Source organism: Cyprinodon variegatus, unplaced genomic scaffold, assembly GCF_000732505.1.
Source record: "Cyprinodon variegatus isolate N-32 unplaced genomic scaffold, C_variegatus-1.0 Scaffold111, whole genome shotgun sequence".
NCBI classification, from domain to species: Eukaryota; Metazoa; Chordata; class Actinopteri; order Cyprinodontiformes; family Cyprinodontidae; genus Cyprinodon; species Cyprinodon variegatus.
In genome coordinates this window covers 244,021-269,260 of record NW_015150564.1, presented here as the reverse complement: position 1 = coordinate 269,260, position 25,240 = coordinate 244,021, and the positions used below count along the sequence as shown (strand labels likewise).

Here is a 25,240-nt window from a genome sequence, read left to right as displayed (position 1 = left end):
TTTAAGTCAATGAGTCGATGCAATCAACTGGTTTTCCTTAGATAGAAAACTTTGAATCAATTTGACTGTATGATCTGGTTGAACTGTAAAGTACCTTAAGATGACATGAGTTGTGAATTGGCACTATATAAATAAACTGAATTGAATTGAATTTGGCTGAAATTAAAACCTTTTAAAGACCAGCCATAGAGAGCTGTAAGTACAGTTTGAGCCTCTGTAACTCTTATTGCTCTGAAAGCGAGAGTCTAGCTCCAAAGGGCCATTTTTATATTCAAACATTGTGTGACATTTTTTAAGAGAGAAAAAAAAGATTTTTCCTCTTTTTAAATATTCAGTGCACCATTTCAAATTATAGGTTATAGATATACTTGCAAAAAGAATATATTTCTGTTATTTTCAGAGTCGATTTATTTTGGAAATTCAATGCAATTAGTCAGTGGAGAGAATCCCAAGCAGCATAGAAAGTACATTTATTATTTTAAAAGATTAGCTGGTTCTTAATATGTTTTTAGCCAAAGTCGGGTGTCAGGTTGCAGAACCGTGCTTCCGCTTTATTGGAGTCTAGTTAAGTTGATCATCTTCTCTTATTTTGAAGGATGTTACTGTGGCTGATAAAAGATACCCATAACTGCACTCTTAACGTCCTGAATATTTCTCATCCACAAATATACAAGAGCATAAAAATACCAATACCTTGCTTTACTTTAGGTCTAATACAGTGAATCTGGATCACACAAATTGGTCTACAATTGATTAGGTAAAAGCTAACTCTGGGATACATTTGAAAATGGTAAAAAGGCACATAGGTGTACTAATTTCTGTTTAGATTAAATACATATATTTTTTTCTGCTCCAATTTCAGACCATGCAGTTTCAGGGTCGGTTAAAGTTCCTCCATGGGCAGAAGAAGAAATCACCCTCCGGGACACTGATGCCTGCTCAGCTGGGTCTTTTCTGCATAGCCGTCCCCCTCCTGCTGCCCTCCATCACGGAGATGAAAGTGAAAAATATTTTAATGCGGGGAAAGAACAAAAGCGGGGGGATTATCTCTCCAACTGAGCATGGGTAAGAAAAGAACCACTCTGTCACTTTTTTATTTTAAATAATAAGAAGATCTAATTGTACAAATACATCTTAGATTGCCTAATGTTTGAAAAGCAAATATACCGAACATATGCACTTTCTTTTAAAAGTATTCTATATGTAAACTACTGCGAAGTACAATGAATAAATAAACAAAAAACATTTTACAAACAAAAATCTGAAAACAGTAATAAATGTATGGATTTTGCCTTCTGGATTCAATACTTTATAGAACCGCTTCTCTGTATTTACAGCTGCAAGTCATTTGCATTATTTCTCTGTATGTCTTAAAACTAACAGCAATTGTTTGCCAAAAAAAAGCTTAAATGCATTCATGTTCGATAAAAGGCATATTTTAGCATTAATTTTGAAGCTAAAACACATGATTATAGTTTGAAGGAAACCATCCCATTGTAGTTCCGGCTGGATGTTAGGGGTCATCCTGCAGCAAGGGGGTCTTCTGCCACAGTCTCTTCTGCAACCTCTAACAGTTTTTTTCCCAGGATTATTTAGCTATATGCATCTTTCGTTCAACTTTAAACAACTTCCTGTTCCCCCTAAAAGAAAAGCATCCCCACGGCATGATGAGTTCACTTAAGAATTTTCCTTATCATCAGGCAGAGCTTCACATAACTTTGTGTTAACAATGGCTTAGAGGTGTGGACAGCCAGAAACACTCCATCTTGTCATGATTTTATTCAAAGATCTGACCCACATGCAGACAACCAAACAGAGAGACCAGGGGAAGGTTTAACAGGGTTATTGAGAACTGGTAGAGATGGGTCCAGTGCTGCTCTTAACACTGGCGAACCAGGACTGAAAAGTGAAGGGGAAGTTCCTTGTGGCTAGTTCAGGCTCAGTGGGAAAATTGAGCTTCGATTTGCAAAAGGGAATAAAGGCAACCGGACTCAAGTTTCCAGAAAATATGTCTTTCTTTGAATCCAGTCGGTGTGGGTAGTTCCAGTAATTGACTTGCTCGTTGGAGGGTGGACAGGGTTTACCCAGGTTGAGGTGTTTCGTTGAGGACTGGAGAAGCTGACTGCCACTCAGAATTCCTATGGTACTTGAACGGTTCCTTGTGGAGATGAATCCCTTGCTCAGTGTGAAGCTCAAACAATCCTTTGGGGAAAAGTACATCCAAACCTCCAGTTTGAATCCCCAGCTCAGTTTGAAACTCAGACGCTCCTTCCAGGGGGAGAAGGTCCAAAACATCCAGTTTGCAGGATGACTTCCTGGCGAGAGGCAACACAAAAAAAAACAAGGTTAAGACTCAGGTTGACACAAATCTCAGTTTGACTCAGCAAAACTCAGCTTGGCTAGACTACCCAAAACTGGCAAACACTCTGGCGTCGAGGTAGTGGCAGTCAGCAGCTTAAGAGTCCTCAGGTAATGAGGCAACCATCTGCAGGTGTGTGAGAGGGCCAACGAGAACCAGGCGCCACCTGGTGGTGGAGGGAAAACACACAAAAACAGAACCCACATAAACTGGATTCCTAACACATCTGAGCTGTGGATGTCTGCATTATCTTCAGGTAGCACGGATCTCTTGGTTGCTTCTTTACGTAAAGTTCTCCTAGCTGTAATTTTAGCTGATTCTTAAATATTGTCCATTTACAGAAGAAAGGCTGAACAATAATCAGTAAGTGCCGAAAGTGTTGTGTATCCTTTTATAGCTTAAGTATGTGACACTGTGTTATTTGTGTTGTTTAGTTCAGCTTTAAGGCCTTCACAGAACAGGTGGAGTGATATTTAAGGATGAGCGTTTGAACAGATAAAGGAAACTGCACAGACTTTGGCTCCAGACTAACATATACATTCAGCACTTAAAAAAACACATTTCAAACCATATCTAATCCCAAGTCACAATTGTTCACCACTCAAATTCTCCACAAAACTCAAATAAACTGCAAGTTTGTGGAACATGCATTCATTTTCTATGCGGTCCTGACACATACATCATCTTTACTCCAAGCTCTCCGTCTGATTTGAAGAAATAAACAAATAAATCAGGGAAGTATTAAAAACACTTTTTTTGGTGACACAAGGTTACTACTTCAGCACCATTTACCCAAAGAGCTGGTTCCTTTCACAAAAACGATCTTTCCTTTCCATCTGGATTTTATTCCAGATTTTGGGGTTTAATAGCCTTATTTACCATCAACTATATAATTCAACAAGTAAAAGCATCAGAATTATTATTACTTATTATTAACAATAGTGATAGAATACAGACACAGACAGCAAACCCGGGTTGTTTAAATCACTTATCACGAGGGTGTACTTATTTTATTTTGTGAAATTAAATGTACAGAATGTAAGCGGCTTGTTATCCCATAAAAGCAATAAACAGACCTTGGCTTAAAGCAGGATTTTCCAGTGTGAGGTCGGCTCCTCCTCCAGGGAGACACCAAAATTTAAAGCGTGCCAAAATTAGATCTGCTTTTGTGAAAAAACAAATAACACAAACATATTTGTTAAATTGGACATGCCAAGTTGAATTTAAAACACATGAAAGGCTGCTGTTAACCACAGATATTTCACACAAGTGTTTGTGATTTATTGTGAGGGAGGAAATTAAAAGAAACTCAAAAAGCACATCAACAAACATATGGGAACAGCTTGATAATGTGACGCTTTCCAAGTGGCTCTCTGGATTTAAAAGTAAATGAAATCCTGTTTTAAGTCTTTTGACGAACCGTTTAGTGTCTGTAGAAAAAATGCTTAACTCCCAATTTTACATTACTGGGCAAGAACAAAATACAAAATTGTTTATAAGCCTCTAATAGTTCTTCATTTAACGCATAAACCAACAGTTATTTTTACAGCTGCTAAAACAATGACAGTTTTAAAAACAGCTTTTTTATTTAATTTTAAAATAAAAACTAAAAAATAGATCAGTAATGAATAAATCTATTATAAAACTTTTCCTCTCTTTATAGAGAAAAACAGTGAGTTTTACAATAAGTATTCTCTAACAGTCATTATTTAGTTGAGTTATCTGCTCCAATAGCTTAACATACTGCCTACATCTTGCAAACACTAGTTTTTTAAAATCAAAGAAACCTGCATTAATTTTCCTTTAGCTGACCACTAGTGCACAGCAGCAGGTCGCCATAATCAATTAAATTTAGACACAGTCTTGGAATGCACATATAGAAAAAATAAAAAATATGCATCCTTAGAGGAGACCTTAAAAATATATAAAAATGGCCTCAGATTAAAAACATGAGCAATCAAATGTAAAACAGCCTTTTTAAAGGAAAAGATAGAAAAATTTGCAGCAGACCATGTGAAAAGAATGTGCATTGAAATGTAGCATGTAGCATTTATATCAGTTGAAGCTGTAGCAGTCTAGAAAATGGACTGGACGTTTATTAGATTGTTAGCAGGGGTGTTCACATGGAATATAAGTGGAATAAGGGTAGCGATGCTCTACTCTCTGCTCCATACCTCCTCCAGACTTTCCCTAATGCCTTATTAGAAGAGCTTCAAAGTGCCTAAGCATTATGGCAGTTCTTTTTAAACTTTTTAAACCTCCTTAAATCCTTATTCTAGTGATTGGTCTCTGAGTAATTGGCTTCAAGTGAATTGTAGGCTTCAAGTATATGAAATACCTCAGCTACAATAGGCAGTTTACTCACCTACAGAGCTAATTTAAAGCAAATGCCTTACTCACCTCTTTATACTTTAGTTTGCATATTATTAAAGCAAATTCTTCAAAAAGCTTTTATTTTGTTAGCTTATAGAATGCAGGGTGATGGACAGAGTGTATCTAACATTACAGCCAGTAACTAAAGTATAAACACCACCGGAAACCATGCATGGATGCGGTTTCTACAAGCAGTGATTTTTACAATCTCAGTACGACATATTCTAAAAGATGTGTCTCACAAATCGAGAAATCGTATAATATTTTACGCTATTGTTGTGGATTGAAAGGAGAGTGGTGGCTATAAACCAGGATGTTTGTTATGCACCTAAATAAACCCACAGATGCTCAGCTTCAGCATGTGAACTCTGTTGTTAGTTTTCAGATGGGACACATCCCAGAAAAAATGAGTCACGTATGGAATAATTCTCATGACCACTACAGTAAATCAAACCATTTTATTTATTTTTGAGTCATTTCTCTGTAGAAATGAAAGAAACATGTGGGCAATCCCATACAGCCGCATGGGTAGAACGGTAATATTTTTGAGAAATACTTGCCAAACAATCTGTCAGCCCCACTGAGTTGATTAAAATAGACGGTTCTGAGACTAACTCTGCCATATGAGCGCTGGCTTTCCTGAGTGCATGATGTATGTATAGGTCTTTGATAACCAGATATGGAACAACAAAGCCCCTAATTCACAGGAGTGTCAGAATGACTCCTCCAAACTTCCAAACAAGCACGTACACAGAAGTAATTTTTTATTGCTTTTTAATGTCAATTTAGCTCTCAAAGAAGCTTCAAAAGCTTTTTTGGCAAAAATAGACAAACTCATTTTAGTGTAAAGGAACATGAAGAAAGTCAGCTAAATTTTGGTTTACTGTTTTACAAAATCCTACCGCCATACAATGACAGTTCAGACATCAACAGACATTTCTAATTAAGATGTTTTATTCATCTTTCCTATTTTTATGGAAAGAGGGATGGACAGATGGATACGTAACTGTGCTCTAGGAGATAGAGTAGTAAAATATACTGATGGATTTTTACCAAAACTATCCATATCCATATTGTGAGGTGAAAACAGAGAAAAACTACTGTATGTACAACAGAATTAACCATAATGTTGCCTTTTTTCAGTCGGATACTCTGCACCAAATGCACCAAAATATCCTTTATTAGTTTAAAGACTTCTTGACAACAGCAAGGAAAAAATGCAAAATGTTCTTATTATAGAAGTAGGCTTAGCAGAGCCATCTCTGTCATGTCCATATCATATATGCAGAGCCTGCACTTTCTAGCATGAAGTGACGGTTCTTTCCCTCTTCTTCTCACTGTGTGGTTCAGTGAAAGTTTAGATTCAGGTCATTCTTTATTCATGTTAAAAGGGAACGCCTTTTTTTTTTTTACATTGGGCCCTTGATTTTACGTTGTTACATCATGTTCTACTCACCCATATAAGTTTTGCGTCATTTGGAGCTGTTCTGAAGATATTCCATTAGGTTATATCCAAGTAACGTCTTACTATGGGCAACGACTTGAAGGCACAAAGTAAATTGCTGATAATTTATTCTTTATGGTAGGCCTGCATTCATACCATGTAGGCGAATCACTGTCCCCCAGACATCCGCGGTTATATTATTTATATTTATATCTTTTAAAAACGGAGCGGGGTGTGTATGACGTCATCCGCTCGCCGGACTGGAGTTGAGACAGGCTGCCTGGGCCACAGGAGGCTACGCTGTACCCCTTCTATTCATTCGGCGAGCTAATATGAATTGTTCAATTCCATTTTGAGAACGAGATCATCTGTGGCAGTAGCACTAGACATCTTCCAGGCATGTGAGTAAAACTAGTGGACAGGATGAAGGAATGGTAGCTGCCGCGCGGATGACGTCATACACGCGCCGCTTCATTTTTAAAAGATATGAATATAAAAAAATATATCCGCGGATGTCTGGGCGACAGTGATTCGCCTAAATGTTATGAATGGCGTACTATAAAGAATAAATTATAAATAGTTTAGTTTGTGCCTTCAAGTCGTTGCCCATAGGAAGACGTTACTTGGATATAATCTAACGGAATATCTCCAGAACAGCTCCAACTGACACAAAACTCATATGGGTGGGTAGAACATGATGTAATAACATAAAATCAAGGGCCTAATGTAAAAAAAAAACAAAAAAAAAAACGGCGTTCCCTTTAATGGAATGGTTTGTACTTATTATTTCATGTTTGAGCAATAATCCTAATGGATTAAATTACTTATATAATGTCACTAATTATTACATTACCCTTTTAATAATTGACATTAATTAGTTGCTTAATTGTTCATTATTCCTTTAAGAAAATAAAGGTGTAGTTTTTTTATGTAATCTACATTTAGCTGGTATTAGGTAAGAATAAAATAAATAAAGGGTGTCTTATCTTTTTCCTTTACAGTGAGCATGGGGATCACCTAAGGAGGCACTCCATCAGTGGAGGAGTGGGTGACATGACCGACCCTCTCCTCTTTTCTTGTCCCCACCCGGGTTCTACACAACGAAGTCATCATGGCTCCTGGAACCCTCTTTGCAAAGACAACCTTAAGTTCAGCCCTGATGGCTTCTACAACCAAGAGGAGCCTCTCAATTTCTGCAAGTCCTCTATGACTGTCCATAAAGGTGTCGGGTCGGGCTTAGGTGGAGGCTGGCACAGGCGACAGCACTTGGGGGCCGTCAGAGCTGCTCAGGGAGTGGGCTACATCCCCTCGAACCGTTTAAACAGGACTGGCCAGTACGGTAAGCCCTACTGCCTTTCTCCGAGTTGCCACAGTGGCAGGGGTGCAGATGTGTTTGTCTCGAAGCTGTACGGATCATCGGACCCCGATGCTTACTGCGTAGACCTGGTGAAGAGCGAGAACGACTTCGGGGAATGCTATGAAGGCCACATGATGCCAGAAATGCCACCTATTAAAATAGAGCATGACTCAGACTCTGAGAATGGATGCGACGCATACGGGCAAACGTGGGGCTGTCGCAACCAAATGGCCATGGACCGCCGCTACGGAAACGGGGTGTACGACTCCAACGCTGGTTTGCAGCTTAAATCAGAAACTGATTACTACGACCCACAGTACTCCCCTTGTCAGCGAGGAAAAGCAGGAATCAGCCCCTCATACAATAATGGCAACTACCCCAACTATGCAGTCAACAATGGCACCCGTCTGTTAAAATGTGACAAAGACTTGGTCGGGAACAGTGATTCCAACCAGTTCAGCCCCCAGAGACTCTCCCACTCAGACTCTCTATGCAGCAACCAATCGGTCAACCTCATGAATTCAAACCTCTACCCTCAAAAGGCCTACATGCACATGGACTATAACAAGCATGGCGATTATGAGTTCAAAGGTCACGGCCTGATCCATTCAATCAAACGGGAGCCAGTGGACTCCCCCCCTTGGTCTGAGAACGGCCATGAAATGAACCAGTCCATGATGGGCGGCTCCAGGAACGTTATGCCATGTGTGATGAGCACAGGCCACCATAAGTCCAGTCCCTACATCTACATGCAGTGAGAGTGCATTAGCAACACGTGAACACATCGGCAGATACCCGTCTGCCCAACCCCCCTTCTTCACACGCACAATTACGCAAAACCACAAACAGATCAGTGTGTATGAAATTCTTTTCCTCTGATGTTTCACTAGTACCAGCATTACAGACAACGGTTACCGTGACTGCCAGGACGTCACATATTGTTTCTATTTTTTATGAAAAGGTCTCAGGTTCAGGCATCAGTGTTGTGACAATCAGAAATTTGACTTTCCAACCAGAAGATGTTACTTTTTAAAAGGTACAGATTTTGGATTTTAAGCACTTTTGGATTTAGAGACATGGAGAAAAATAATAGTTGTTTAGATGATGTGTAGAATCACATCTTTCTTTAGTTTTGTATTGTTGTTGCACCAAGCTTTTGCAGGGGAAATTTTATTTTTCTAAACTTTGTACACAGGAGAAAGCTCACATCTACTGACAAATTAATTCACCATCAGGATTAGGAGAATGCACTTCAAAGGCACTGAAAAAATTGACTTTTGAATATTTTTTGTGATGTTTCCCAAAAAGTAAATGTAGATGCAGTTTGAAATATAGTTAAAAATGTAGGGTTTTCATGAAAAAAATAAAATAAAATGATATTTCTTTAAAAATATATATTTTTTAAGTATTTTCTTTTATTCACCCTTTCAACAGTTTGTCCCTTCATGCTTTCATTTTCTACCCATGTGATCAATTATTACCGTTTATTCTCCTTTGTAGTTAAGTATATGTACAGTTGCAAGATTAAAAAATCAAAACAGCCTCGATAAGCATTACTTAAATTAATTGTACATTATTAAGATTTCACCCTGTTGTAGTTTTGATCATCATTTGAGCCAATAGGATCCTGTTAAATAAGGAAAGTTAGTTCACCTGACAAAAATCTGCTTGGGAATTAGTATAAAGATTATTAAAAAAAAAAAGACTTAAAAGGTTTTTCCTGGATTACTTTTTCATGTTCAGGAAGGGGACATTTTGGGGCACGATGGGAAGGGATGTGGGATTTGGCCCCTTTGTTAGAATTCAAGTTTATAATGACCAAAGCTATAAAGGCATGAAATGACAATAGAAGTAAAATGATCGGCGCCTCCCTCCTGGAACAGCTTTGCTCCGCAGTTAAACAGCCAAACTGGCCGGAAAACAACTGGACTCAGCATCAAAACATTAGCTTTAAGGGTCAGACACATTATAAAAACAGAGGAAACAATAAACTTTCAAGATGGCGGCTCCCTCCATCATTTTGAATCCATTGAAAAAACTAAAGCCTCATCTTTTAAAAAATAAAACAAGGTCTATTTAGTCTCAGATAAGCATGACATTCCAAAAAAAGAAAATTAAAAACATGACCTGGATGACTCAGAATTTTCACCAGCATAATCATGACACGTTTTCCTACATTTGTCAAATTCTTAATAGGGTTTAAGTCATTTTTCATACAGTTCGGAGCTTTATTAAAATGTTTTTTTTTTTCATACTGTCTTCAGTGATTTGTTGTGCCTTTAAATAGTATTCACACCCCTTGCACTTTTTAAGATTTTGTCATACCACAAACATTAAAATGTTCCTTTAGGATTTTAATAGTTTCACAACTCTGGAGGAGCAACAGAGCTTCCCCCTCAGATGTGAGAAATCTACAAAGATGTCGCCTTTATGGAAGAGTACTGGGAAATAACCGAGGGTTGCATGTAGGTGGTCCTGCTTGCAGGAAATAAGTAAAAGAAAGTGGGATGAAATGAAAAGAATGTGTGCAGACATGCTGCATGTCACCTTCCGCATCTCTATCTCTGCAGTTATTCAAAAATAACCTGAATCAGCTTTGACAGGTTTTTGCACACTTTTGGTATCGATCTGGGTGCTAAGAATGTGAATTGCTAATCAGTTTGGCAGCACCTCCTGGATGTTTTTCCTCTGGAAGGAAAAGGAACCACATAAGGAACCAGATAGAGCAATGCTGGAAGGATATTTCAAAGGCTGCAAAAGTGCTGTGAGTGAGGTGGCAGTTCATTCCCTGAAAGGGCAAGTCTGAGCATTTAGTCAGAGCTACAGCAGATTGGTTTAGATAAAACCACTTTCTTCTGCTAAAAGGGCCTAGTCAAAGCCCAGACCTAAAGACAAGAATACGTGGTAAGACTTGAAAGTTAACATATAGGTACTGTTCAAGACTTAATCCTATGAAGAGTCCTCCATAGAATCATCTAACAACTATTTTGTAAGCTATTTATCAAGGTCTTTTAACCTCATAATGATGTTGTAATTTGTGCTGCTTTATCCTTAAAAATTATTCTAAAAAAGAGTGAAATTTCTAGTTGCAACGTGACAAAATATTAAAATGTTCACGGGGGTAGCAATAGTTGCAGGACACTTTTTGAGCAGAGGGTGCTTGTTGCTACGTGCAACAAAACTCAGTCACTACCGCTGCAGGGACTTGATAGTTGTGAAACCAAACAGGTTGGTTTGGCTTGTCTCACACTTCAAAATTATATATGACCTTAAATCATGCAAATTCCCATCATCTTAGCCTAGAATTAATAATAATACTTAAATATTTTCATATGAATAAATTCACTTGGTTCCACTTAAAATAGCAAACTCCAGACCTTTTCTGTTGGATCAGACTTTTCTTTAGAAAATACATCCTAGTGCTAAAGCATTATGTTATGCTGTTATATATATAGTTCTAGAGGCTATTTTTAGTCTATTACCATCTGTATTAGTGGGACACAGGTTAGCCAGTGAGCAGTTAATCACCAAATAATGTTAAACTCCTATTAGAGCCAGATAAATGAGTGAATAAGATAAAGAAAAATCTTCTGTCATACCTCTTTGTGTGTTTATTAGCAAGGCAGCGCTGCTCTACAGCTCTGAGGTCATTGCAGAAGAGATGAAGGAAGTATAATAAGTCTGTTCATGCTTAATATAAACCCATTAGGAAACATCTCTGCACCAGTCTGACAAAAGCAGTAATGGGGTGAAGATTTGATTACACAAAACAAAAGTGACAGATTTCAAATATTCATGTCAAGAAGATGAACTTTATTGCTTCATTTAGCAAGGAAAATAGATGTGTAACCCAAACGATTACTTTTTATTTAACATCTCTGCAGAGCTGATGCTTTTTTTTTTTGGAGGGGAGGAGGGGTCAATGTTCACTTTTGATATTGTCCTTTCAGTGCAAATGCATCTGACCTTTGTGTTCACATCAGTTTTTTTGTTGTTGTTGTTGCACAAAATCATTCAAGACTAATCCAATCTGAGTCTCAGTTCTGTCAGGCTACTGCTGTAGCTTCTGAATTGCACTACTGGGAATAGTTCAGTTGAAGTTCAGCCTACCCTGCCACGTGCTTGATTCGTCACGCACAACAGTTCACACTGTCGCCGTGGTGGATTTGTCTTCCTTTCCTTTTCTTTTTTTTTTTCTCGTGTGTGCTCATGTCTGTAAATGTTTGATGATTTGTATTTATTTGTAAATGGTAAGTGTATAATTTAAAAAAGTATACATTTGAAGGCTTTCCTTGTTTTACTAACACAAACAAATGATGGCGTTTTTTTTTTCATGGAATTTTTTTTTGATAATTAAAAAAGAAAGGCAGTTGTGCTTATCTCCTGGAGAAGGTAGCTGCAAGGTAGCGAACATGATGTATATATGCAGTGTCTTCCGATGTTTTTATGCATTTTTTCTTTTTTTTTGCAAATGGGACATAAATATTAAAGACTTTTCTTTATATAAAAATAGCTTGGATTGTTTTTTTTGTTTTTTTTTTTTGCTTTAAAATCACTAAAGGAGTGTTACAGTTACAAAAGAGTTCCATTATCAGCAATAGCTTATAATAAAATAACAGTTTTGGCAAAAAAAAAACTGTAGAACTGGTGGATAGATTAGGACCTCTACTCTTTTTTAAGTTGGGCCACTTGGCACAAGCACTTTTGGAGTTTTATGTTCTATTTTTCATTTCCAGACAAAGGTAACTCTAATGTCTGCTGCATAGTGTAGTGTAATATTGTAAATAAAGGTAGTTTCAATGGCTAACAGTTTTTCATTGCACATTGTAAATAACGACCATAAGTACATTTTTTATGATTCTTAAAAAAGAATATATATAGTAAAATTCTTCAGACGTGAAATACAAACAGGTGAATTTTAATCAATCAAAATATCAAATAAAAGTTTATTATTTCAGCTGCTAAGTTCATGAAAAATACAAGTTTGTGATTTAATTCAGGTTAAGAAAAAAGATTTTGTTTTAGGTTTTTGCCATTATTCTACCACTTTTATTCGCTTAATTCATTGAGATTTAAATTAGTTTTTATACCAATATAATGAGTGGAAACACTATATTTACTGAAGCAGAAATGTTCTTCCTGCTCTAACAGTCGACTGCCTCTTCCCTCAAAGCTCAACAATAACCACAACTTCTTCACTAAACATCTTTGTCTCTTTAACGGCTTCTGAATTTTTCACATTTACCAAATGTAGTTCCCTCCTGCGGATTATTTTTTACTCTTTTAATAATACATTAACACCAGCAAGGATTCATAGCATCTCTAGCCACATTCACTCTATGATTAATGTGCTGCAAAGTTGGCGTGACAGCACCCAAACACATTCTGAGAAATTTGACACACATCGTTCACCACCGTGTGGGACAGGGCAGAGGGCCAGGGGCCTGTTGGTATCCGCAGAAAGAACGAGGATGGAGAGGAGCCAGGGGACAAGAGGGGAAAAGACATGTAACCTAAAAGCTGTGGTCGCTGCTTGATCTGTGGGATTCCCAGGAGGCGGGGATTACTGCTTCTGCTGGGCAGTGAGCTAACATACACTTGGCAAACTTGGTTTCAAATCGTCCCTGAACACCAACATCACACCCTGAAATAATAATAATACGTGTTTGAGCTTTCCTTTAAAGCTCTAATGCACACTTTAACTTCTGGTAATACTTATATAAAAGTCCATTAATCAGCAGACTGGTTAATGGACTTAATGGAGGGATGAGAGTTTAAGTCATCCCATACAGCAAAGATATTTACTAATTTTAGCCGGTTAGTATATACAGTACCTTGGTTGAAACTTGTAAGTAAAGCATTATTATACATAATGAAACATGTTTCATCAAACTTATTTGACACTTGCAAGAAAGACAGAGAATACTCATAGTCACAAATGTTAAACATGCATAAACAGAAACATGCCTTTGCGTGTTAATAGGATCGACAAAGGCTGAATGATAGATATAGAAACTGCCAGCGCTCAGAACAGACGACCCAGTAATCAAGGCAGGCAGACAGATTTCTCAAAAAGGCGTTTATTAAAAAAAACGGTGGATCTGCAGTAACTGCAAGGATGTCAAAGGCAGGAACCTCTGCTCTTAAAGTTCAGTCCGTCATCAGAGGAAGAGGTGTATTCCAGCCGAATGGCTGCCAACACAGCACAGCGAACGCTGGCCAGAGGGTTCCAGATGCTGAAACCTTGAAATTGCAGAACTGGCAGGAGATCAGATCAAAGCAGACGAAGGAAGGCAGGACAATCCAAAGGGCGAAGCCAAAGCCAGTGTTAAAGGGGTTCACAGGAGTCCAAGCCAAAGGATCAGAGATATGAAGAGGCATCAAAGGGAAGCAGGAAGCAGATCCAGGATCATCAACTGACAAAATCCAGCAGGAGTCCGAAGACAGGTCAGGCAAACAGATCAGAACAGGAACGGGCAGGCTCAAAGGTACAAAATCAGAGCGGATCAGGATCAGGCAATCAAAACAAAATCGGGTATGTTAGAGAACTCTCGTCAAAGGCTCAAATTATCTGATGACTGGGAACAGGCAGGTTAAATAGAGACTGGAGCAGGTTGCATAGATGAACGGTAAAGAGAAACTGGGTGGAGCTAGACAGGTGAATAGAATGCACACTCAAGCCTGTCATCAGCGCCAAGATCATGACAGAAACATTTTCAAAAAACTGAGCGAAAGTCAGGTTGCCTCCAATTTATCCCTTTTTTGTCTTTACCTACAACCAAATCTAAAAGAAGTTACAAACAAATGTGGAGCTTACAAAAACCAGATGAAAGTTTATTGTGAAATTAAAAAACTACTAATTGTATTATAATTAGAGAATTTGCTGCAAAGTCCCTGCTAAGATTGGATATTTCTGTGCTCAAAGTACCGTCTTAGGTTGAGATTTAACAAGTTCCTTAGTAAACTGGTCAGGCTGATTTGCAGCTGGGTTTAACTGGTTTAAAAACTTTAGTTGCTATCCATCAATATTTTTGCCAGTGTTGATGTTCACTTTAAAAGATACCTCCATTAGATCTTAACAGTTTGTCCAATAGCAAATGTTTCTGTAACGTATAAACTAGAACAAGTATAATTTTTGCCACTTTTAAATGTTTTTGTAATGATAAAAACTTGAGAGAACGAAAATGGAATTAACCATATACTTACATGTTTTATACTAACTTGATGTCATTTAAAAATACATATATAAAAGATTTAAAGACATGAATTATCCTCTAAATATATTATCTTTACATATAGAAAACATAAATATTATGGTATTTGTTGATATATGTAAAGTGTAAAAGAAATCTAAAAAAATATACTGATTCAAATATTTCAGAGTTGTGCTTAGACATTGGCAAAAGAAGGGATGGGTTTCAAGAGCCGTGGACTGAATCCAGTCATAATATTTCTCTCAAAACTCAATTTTGCACTAACTTTACTGCTGGCATAACAAAGTGGAAGCACAGGAACTGCAGCACCTCGGGTAGGCCTCATAAAAGGTGCAAGGTGAATAGCTACAGTCCTCCACAGTCACTGCACTCTAGAACAGTGGATATTGTTTTTTTTATGAAATGACCTGTACTATCCCTCTATGCATGCCAATCTAAAGCGAATGTCTGGAGATCAGGTTTGGCAGGAGAAGAACCCTTGCCTGATTGCACTGGGTCAAGTTTGGAGCAGAGGGGCTGTTGTTCAGTGGTTAAGCTGGGCCTCCTGGTTCTAGTAACCCTCAACACTGCTGCATGCCAAGTTATCTCAGATGATTTCATGTCACTGAGTTGTGTGGGAACCATTTGGGGACGGCCCCTTCCCTCTCCAACTTCACAGTAAAGCAGTGGATATGCAACGGCCATGAAAACATGGCTGTTTCAGTTTGGTGGAGTAAACTGCTTTCCTGCTTAGAGTCACTGTTTTAATTCATCCCAAGCTGAAATTAAAACAGTGAATGTGAGCCAGACTTTCAATATTGGTTCTTCAGAAAGAATCGTCAAAAAATCCCATAGACACATAGAACCTCCTTAAACCGCCTCCCTGAAAATCAGTGCTGTTGCAACATAGAAGGGTTGACAAATAGCATATTGAGGCCATATTCATCTAGCATCCCATTCTTACTCTGTTTTGGCAATATAGTGGCCCTATTCTTAACCCATATATATCAAAATCGACTGCTGCATCCCAATAAGATCAGTTAATTTGGTCGAGGAAATCCTGGATCTTAGTTTTATTTGGTACTGCATCCAAAAACCATGACAACCTGCATAATTCATGATTGTTATGAATTATTTTTTTTTTTTTCCAGAGCGCAATAGAATTGATATTTTATATATCCTCTGTTGTAATTTCAAGAGATTTCTGGCTCAAGTTTAACCAACTTTCAAGATGCATAAAGACCAACTTTTCAAGTTCGATAAACTGTTAAGGAAAACACTTTTCCATAGGGTTTTAATTAAGAACATTAAAATTTGAATAAATCTGAAGAATAGCCAATTTTTCTCTTTTAGATGGTTTCTTTGATGGCCCTTGTAATTGGCATAAAGGTAGAGAAGAAAACAAGATTAAATTTATTTTTTGTGTCCTCTTTTAGTTTCTAACTAACACATTTTTGCTTCTTGAGTCCACCTTGTATTTCTGTTATGAAATTGAGCTTCCATATAATAACACTAAATTGAATTTCTTTTTTGTATTCCTACGGTTGCAGAGTGTTTCTGTGTCCTTTTGTTTTTAACAAAAATGAAGTTTCTCAGCCAGAACCAGCATATAACATCCCCTATATTCTGATTGGCTAGCTGGTGTATGTGTGTGTAAACATGTGATTGGTTTATTTGATTTTTTTTTTTTTTTTTTTTTTTAGGCAATACAATTTTTTCCACTAATTGAAATGTACTTTAATAGACCTCACTTCTAGTCTATGGATTTCTGCACTGCGGTTGAGAAATCTTTTGTTTTTTTTTTTTTTTTTTTGTTAGGCAATTTTCATTTAAATAGTGTGGGGATTTATAATGACCCTGAATTAGGCCACAAACCCAAACTTGATTATCTACCAATAAAGTTTGCTCCAAGGACTTCAAGTGTCTCTGTTCTTTTCTATTTCCAGATGATTTGATTTCAGATAAATCTGTCAGAATAATGATATTCAAAGATTGTGGTTAGTATTTTGTTGTTTTTCCTATTGTCTAAAAAAAAAAAAAAAAATTAAATTAAGGTCCATCAACATGAAAAGCCTATCATTATCTGAAACTAGCTGAACATTTTTGGGCTAACAAGCTTTTCTTTCAGATGTTTTTTTTAGGCCAATCTCAACAATTCTGAGATTGAAGATAAAAGAAACGATATCATAAATTGGAGCTTTGAACCAAAGTATGGATGAAACCCTGGGGCAGGACTGTGAACATAAAAATAAGAAAAGCATCAGAATTAGACAGAATATAAAAAACACCCTCTTTGTTGCCTCTAAGTTTTAAAATCTTCTCTGAATCCCAGCTGTTTTAGACCAAGAAATGTGACAGAACATACTTTTTTGGCCCCTTTGGTGTCATTTTCATCACCTAAAAGTCATTAAAAACAAAGTAAGAACAGGCAACGCCATCAGAAACTGACAATAAAATATCATCCTCTGGGACCATTTTCAGCAGAATAAAAAAAAAAACGTGGAAGGTTACAATAAAACAGCTGCTGTGTTCTTAATACATTACAAAGTACCATAATACTGCACATCCTATTAGACTGAAACTGAGATTATACATTTTTAAAGGGCTCCATCTGTATCCACCCTTGACAAGAGGGAAAAAAAGCTATATTTAGATTATTTGTGTGATGATCCTTTAAAACTCAGAGTTCAACTCTTGTCCTCAGAGCCTCTTAAGAACCTTGGTTACTGCAGGATATGCTTTTTTCCTGTCAAGACAGATTAATATATTGTTAAGAATCTTTATAAGCAAGGTTTCAATAAAGCATGATCAAAGCATGATCAAAAATCATTTGATCATGCTTTGAGTAGGTGTTTATAAATCCCATTCTTGGTTCACGGTCACAATGAAGCACCAATGGTATTGAATTTAAGTAAATTTATTGTGACTATGGAGGAATCATAACAGTTCTAAATCTGTAGTCTAAACATGTAAATATTAAATCCAATATAGAGCTTTCTCACTTAGATCTACTTCTCTTCGCATCGCCCTGCCAGCTTGCTATGCTCCGACATACCTTCACTGCAGCTGCAGCAACAAATGTTGGATTATTCATAAGTAGACATGTTAGGAAAAAATATAAATAGCAGGAGCTTTGACTTACAAAATTAATGTAACCTCTTTACCTCAAGGATGGAAATAGAAAAGCTGCACAGCTTCATGCTTTAGGAACTTAGAAAAGCAGCAGTTTTACAGTTTCACACTGGAAAAAATTGAAATCTCATCAAGTAATTTTTTCTTAAAATAAGTGCATTTTTTTCTTGAATTGAGGAGGTAAGTGTGAAACTTTGCCAATGGAATGAGACAATTTACATTTAAAACAAACAGTGCATGTTCTCGAATTATCTTATTCTAAGAGTAGAAATACTAATTGCATTATGGCAAGCCGTTTTAACATAAATTCGGCTGTAACGCCTTTACATGCAAGATATCTCAAATTGTTTTATGACTAGACGTTGTAGCGATTTAAGATATCTCTAATTATATTTTCACTAGTCAAAATACCTATTCGAGATATCTCTAATTACATTCTGACTAGTCGAAATTACGTCAGATTTACCATTTCGTGTCTGGAGACGTCAATTTAAGATATCTAGAATGAATCATTGACTATCTGAAATACACATTTCAGATATCTACGATTAAATTACGACTGGTCATAAAGTAATTTCAAGATATCTCTATTTTAGTTTTGACTAGTCATAATTCTAATTAAAGATATCTCAAATGCCACCATAATTCATGATATCTTAAATGTATTTTAGAATAGGAGATGTGCAGTTTTGTCTTGTGAAAACTAAATTATAGATATCTTAAAAGCAAATAATGACTGGACAAAACAAATTTAAAGATATCTTGAATTGTAATTTCTACTATTCGAAATTCCTTTTAAGATATCTCTAAATGAATTAAAGATATCTTGAATTATTCAGCTTTTCCATTAAAGATATCTTAAATTGACATTCTGACTTAAAATGTGTCATGATCTTTTTAAAGGGCTTCCAGGAGGATCATTATGGCAAATCATTCCTAAAAAATTCCTTTCTGTCAGTTTAATCCACAGGAGGAAAAGTTAAATCAGCTCCATTTACTGTTATTTTCAGCATCCCTACATATGAATTACCGATATGTGACGCTTTAAATGAATAATCTGCTGTCGTAATTTGAGATATCGTGAAAGGAATTTTGACTACTCAAAATGTAATTTAAGATATCTTGAATTATTATGCTTCCTAATCAGAATGTAAATACAGATATCTTAAATTACCATTCCGGATAGTCAAAATGTGGTTTTGTCAAGTCAAAATGTATTTTAAGATATCTAAAATTTGATTATGGATGGTTAGACGAAACCAAATTAATGTTAAAATGGCTTGCCATAATTGCATTGGCAAATCATCTTATTTATCTACTCAAATTAAGGGTAAATACACTTCATTTAGGAAATGTTGACTTATTTCCATATCATTTTTGCAGTGCATTAACAAACCTCCAGATTAGACATGGAATTAGACAGGGAATAGACATGGAAGTTAGACCGCAGGGTGTTCTGGGATGAATAACACGAAGAGGAAATACAAAGAAGGGGAGCTGTATTTATTTTGACACGACCAAGGTTTTCTACACTGATGAATTAATTTCAAGTGATTTTCCCAATTTGTTCCTTTTTCTGCTTTTAAATGTCTCATCATCATCATCTGATGCTGTTCGGAAAAGAGTGTTCTGAAAATCAACCACATTAAGGTTGTTTTAAATACATAAAAATGCAGAACACAAATATGCAAAAACAGTGGGACCTTATATTATTTTCATGCTAGCTGTTAGAGCCATAAATAGAAAATATTTAAGTTACTTCCATTATGGTTTCCTTTTTGTTTTTGTCGTGTTCAGTGAAGGGACTGATATTTGTTCAGGTCATTTTATTGAGAGGTTTGGTTTTATTTTGAAAGGCTGACTTCCTGTCCAGCCACATACATTTAAAAAAAACAAAACTCTGGACTGACTGTGTAGACATGGAGCAATACAGTTTTTGACCATGTAAATTGTGTAAGAATTTCAAGAGGAAAAAACAGAATTGTAATTTTTTTTAACATTTTTTATAAAGATTTTATGTTAAAATTACACGGTTTCACGCGTCCTTTACTTTTAGTGTCTATGGAATGGCACAGATACAGGATCTGTTGCCATAACACTAGCCATGAAATTGTTCATGAATACAGCTCTCCAACTTAAATGCAACCAGATATTCATATTACTGAGTAAAAATGAAGATATCTTCAAAAGGAGAGGGAATCACAGAGAATTAAACAACAAAATACTATAGAAGAAGAGAGGAGAAGCAAAAAAGCAACAAGAAACCAGCATGAGGAACTGCAGAGGTGGTGTATATAAGAGGAACAAACAAAGGATTGACTAAGAGCGCATATGGAGCAGGTGTGGATAGAACTAACAAGAAGGGAGCCAAGGGGAAAGGAAACACGCACAAGGGGGCAACAGAGAGTAACTCAAGACCACAAACTTGCTAGAAAACAACTACAAAGACACAAAATTACAAAAATAAAACTAAAAATGAACTAAAACAGATTGCAGAACCCTGACAATATTCATAAAAACTAGAGAAAAAGATCTACAAAAAGTAACTTAGCATAGGAATCGGTTAAACCCTTCATAATCACATTGAAGCACCAAGTTTACCTGTGCAGCTCAGATGTTATGCTTTATTGGGGATGCATAAGCTTTTATACAGATAAAAATGAGCATTCTGCTGAAATATTTCCTTTGGTAAATGCTCGAATGTTATGCATTCATCTGATAGCACAGCTTAGATCCATCAACCTCCAATAGTTGCTGCTGCACAAATAAGCTGTGATTTGAGAGCCAGTTTCTGATTGATTCTTGTAAACTGAGAACTGCTCTGTTAGAAAATTTCCACCTGCTAAGCTGAAGACATCTCTTTACTTTTGAAGATTTATCATAAAGGTATACTTAACAATCAGTCCACATGGTGCTAAAAGACCTAAAAGCTGTAAGAGTATCCAAAGTAAAACGAGTATAAAATATAGGTTTTAACTTTTAAGTCTGACCATCAGAAACATTGACTTTAAACTCTATCAGGCTTTTGTTTTCAGTTTCGTTTCTATAGCTACCCCTATTTGAGGTCTTCATTATCAAAGCGTAACAACAAGATAAAAAATAAACCCTCTTAACTTAGACTAAAGAATTCCCTTAGCGGTGATATACGCCTCTGCGCCTGATTGCCACCGACACTCTAATCGCCGCTTCTTCTAATCCATCTCAGAACCCTGTTTGTTTTTCTTCATTTAGTGTATAGCTTACAGGGAATTACAGGCTGAGGGAGGATCAGTATGTGTAGGGATTTCACTAATAGGTTGATTGAGATTGTTTACGTTGTTCACGTGCAAGTGCATATCAAGCCTCCATAATACTGACATCAGAGTGTAAGTTAAAGAGAATAACCCACCTCCATCTCACTATGACACCAGGACAAACAACCTATAGTACAAACAATAGCAACGAGGAGATTACTGGAACTATTTTTAGGTGTATTAGAGGAAAGAGTACAGAATACAAATGCTTGTCATACTTTTCAGATTTTTATTTGAAAATTCCCTTTCTACATTGGAATTATGCTCCACATTGTTCCATCCAATGACAATGAAACAACTAAATATTGTGTTTGTAGCATCAAAAATCAAGGCGAGGTTATTTTAATCAGGACATACATAACAAGAAAAGGCAAAGGTGGATAGAATTCAGAAGAGTTTATTGAGCTCTAAAGGTTTTATTGACAGTTATGGACAATATGGGGGTGCATGTTCTGCGAGCTGAACATGTATCCAATGACTTTTTTCAGCTTACAATACTAAACTGTATTGGGAACAAAGAAATTAGCATTTAACCAGGGTTGCACAGTTGTTTTGCAAAACTACCTCCCCTTGAAATCCACTCTGTTTCTTTCTGAGCTTGCAGTTTCTTCTCATGCACACATGGTCTCTCTCTGGGTACTCCAACTTCCATTTAATATACAACCGCATGATTGTTAGTTTAACTAAATTTAGGTATGAGTGTGGGCCGCTAACCATGCAATACCAAGCAGGTACAGAAAGGTTATGAATAATCAGATAAATTTCCATCCATTCATTTTCCATCCTATTTTCCGACACGCAATCCCTGCTGGGGTCGCGAGGGGTGCTGGTGCCTACCTCCAGCTGTCTATGGGCAGGAGGCGGGGTACACCCTGGACAGGTCACCAGTCTATCGCACAGCAACAAGGAGACAAACAGGACACAGAAAAAAAAAACATTCACGCACACACTCACACCTAAGGAGGATTTAGAGAAGCCATTTAACCTAACAGCCATGTTTGCAAGGGAGAACATGCAAACTCCATGCAGAAAGACCCTGGGTTGGGAATCGAACCTGGAACCTTCTTGTTACAAACCAGCAATGCTACCCACTGCTACACTGTGCAGCAACAGAAATTTTATTTTTATGTTATATAAAACAACTATAATAAAAATGCAATTTCTTACTGTAACAGTATTTATCGTCGAAAAAGCATGTGGCAATTTCAGTCACTCTACCTGAGTGTTTGTACATCAACAAAGATAAGAAAGGAGGTGAAATGAGACAAAAATGTAGATGCAAGAAAAGATACTGAGAGCAGAAAGAAACGATGAAAAGAGGACATCCAATCAGGAGACAGGAGTGAGCGCTCTGGGCAGCTGTGGTGTTAGCGAAGTGTCTGATGCATGCTGACAGCTGTATCTGTGAGGCAGAAGCAGTCTGTGAGTATATGAGTAGGCTAAGATCAGGAATACGTTTACAGTGCAAAGGCTGCATGTGCATTTATATAATCAGATTCTTTACCATAATTGGTCCCAACTTTGTGTACATTTGATCACTAAAAAAATATGCATACAACTTTTTTTCACATAAACCCTCTAACTGACCAAAAGGGAAAAAGCCTGAGGGTCACAAATAAACTAATCATTATATTGTCATAATGCATATTTATAGAGTCCTAAAAGACGGCTTATACCCCATGAACAGACAGTTGCACTGGGTTGTGTGTAATGGTACTACAAAAGTTGAATGGAAGGAGCATCCTACAGTTTTTAACCAATATAAATCAGAAAACTGTGGCATTCTCATGTACTTAGCTCCTCCCCCACGCTAACACACTGATTCTCCTTAAAAACACGCCAAACCCAGTCAGACTGGAGTTTAGCCACAGATCCTCCAGGACGGGCCTGTATTACGCTACATCCATCTGCTTTATCAATTTTGTTCAGCATTCATGTTTCTGTAGAAGAAAAGCATCACCACAGCATTATGCTGCTGCTGCCATGTCTCTCTGTGACTATGGTGTGGTCTTCAAAGTAAAAAATAATCAGAGCACTTTCAGTTTGCTTTCTCACTCATGATCCTTGTACCAAACTCTGGACATGACCTCCAATGAATTTCTTCTAACCAAGTCAAATTTGTGTCATTCAAAGCAAAGAGTGGTCGTGATGATTAATTCTCCCACCTGAGCTGTGGATCTGTGCAGCTCCTCCAGGCTTACAATGGGCCCATCGGTTCTCTTGTACACTTATTTATGGTGACATTAATTTACATTTAGGGACTCTTATGTGAATTCTGACAGCAATGGATTTTAACAAAGGTTATCAGACGTAAGTACGCTGAATAGTAATAAAGTTTACAGTCTTGAATAGTTAAAAAAAAACCCAAAAAGAATAAGTTTATCGTTGGAGAAAAAAAAAGAGTGAAATGTTAAATTGGTTCATTACACTTTACAATAACCATTATAAGCCTTGTTCAATCTGAAAAAACTCACACGGAGAGAAAAGACAATTAAAAGAATTTTATTGATACAATTACTTCAGTCTTTGGCGCTCAGACCTCGGCAGGAAACGTTGGCGCTGAATTTTGAATAATGTGCCTGAACAGCAGTAAAGAATAGGGCTGTTTCCCCCCCCAAGGCCTGAAACTGGTGGTGGAGTGGAGATAGATGAAGTTGGTCAGTCTGTAGACTGCTGGTTAGCAAGACGATATGCTGAGCTTTAAGGGGAGATACAGTGGACTGTGTAAGCTGATTCTAGAGCTTCACTCAGGGACCTGGAAGATGAAAGTCCAGCTTGGATAACACCGGTTGAGAGAACCTATCCATGATGAGCGAGCATGAAGTGACAGTGGAGAGGAAAAACTCCCCACAGGGAAGAAACCTCCGGCAGAACCAGGCTCAACATGGCGGTCTTCTGCCAGACTGGTTTAGATGAGACAGGGAACGCAGTAAGAGTCCGGGACTAATTAAACCCTGATGACGCTTCAGGTACGATGGTGGAGGAGGGGCTGGAGGTGGGTTGAAATAGGGTCATCTGAATGACGTCACAGCGCATCCGCCGCCTGCGTACAGCAGACGAGTTGCAGATCGGAGGCCTTTAAGATGAACTTTTGATGCCGATTGGCTCTCATGGCGGTGTGGTTCAAAGCTGATTGGCTGTGTTGTAGGCGGATGAAGGCGAGTAATCACTTTTTTCAGTTGAACTTCCACCTAGGCTCCATTTTATAAAATGGTAAAGAAGCCATTTTCAATGAGTAACAGATAATCAGTTTATTCATGTTTATAATAATTTCTAAACTGCATCTAAACAATTTATAAAAAGGTAAATAGATCATTTATTAAGTAGATAAGCCCACTAATGTTAGGGTTAAGGCTAAACTAATATGGCAGGGCAATATGATCTATTTACCTTTTATAAATGGTTTAGATGCAGTTTAAAAATTATCATTAACCATTAATAAAATCTGTTATTCATCAATAAATGGTATTAACATTTATAAATCATGGTTATTTTTAATGTGTTACCAATTGGTTTTATTGCAATTAATGTGGAACCTTAGTAAGCACCTCAGACACCATCACAAAAATCAGTAAAAAAAAATACTTTATTGCAAAACAATAATAAGACAAGCTTAATAAAAACAACTGCAATGAAAGAATAAAACCCATTAAAGTTTACAAGCAGGATTCCAACTCTTTATTTGGAGACCTCAATCAGCTAATGAAGGACAACAAAGCACCTCGCCTTAATGCTAATTTCATTAAGCTGCTTTAGTCTTCATTAAATGGTTTCACTGTCAGAGGCGGTTTAATGACACCAGCTTTCTGGTGCCATCTGACCTAATTGTGAAACATTGCTTCTCAAAGCTTATTGCATAGTCTTAACAATATTCTTACATGTTAGGAGAAACACCATTTTAGACATGTAGCAGTCAATCCACTGCTTTTCCTAAGAAATTATTCTGTGATAAGGATGTGAGTAGTCTGTCCAAAAGTCGTGAACAGCTTCAGTTTGCAAATCAGAGCTAAACCGAGTTCAAAGCAAATCTCTGATTAAGAAATCTTATAGTGGCTTTTTAAAATGTAGTTTTTTTATTGCATATTTTTA

The 25,240-nt window shown here is 37.0% G+C and overlaps 1 protein-coding gene across 1 annotated transcript in view; it reads left to right on the top strand.

Moving 5' to 3' along the window:
• Positions 1–9,201, top strand: part of ahrr (aryl-hydrocarbon receptor repressor) — an 85,265-nt gene extending 76,064 nt beyond the window's left edge. Inside the window, exons 8-9 of the mRNA XM_015374958.1 lie at positions 863–1,065; positions 7,178–9,201. Coding sequence (XP_015230444.1) covers positions 863–1,065; positions 7,178–8,291 — 1,317 coding nt within the window. The 3' untranslated portion in view covers positions 8,292–9,201. The remainder of the gene's footprint in view (positions 1–862; positions 1,066–7,177) is intronic.
• Positions 9,202–25,240: the final 16,039 nt, after the last annotated feature.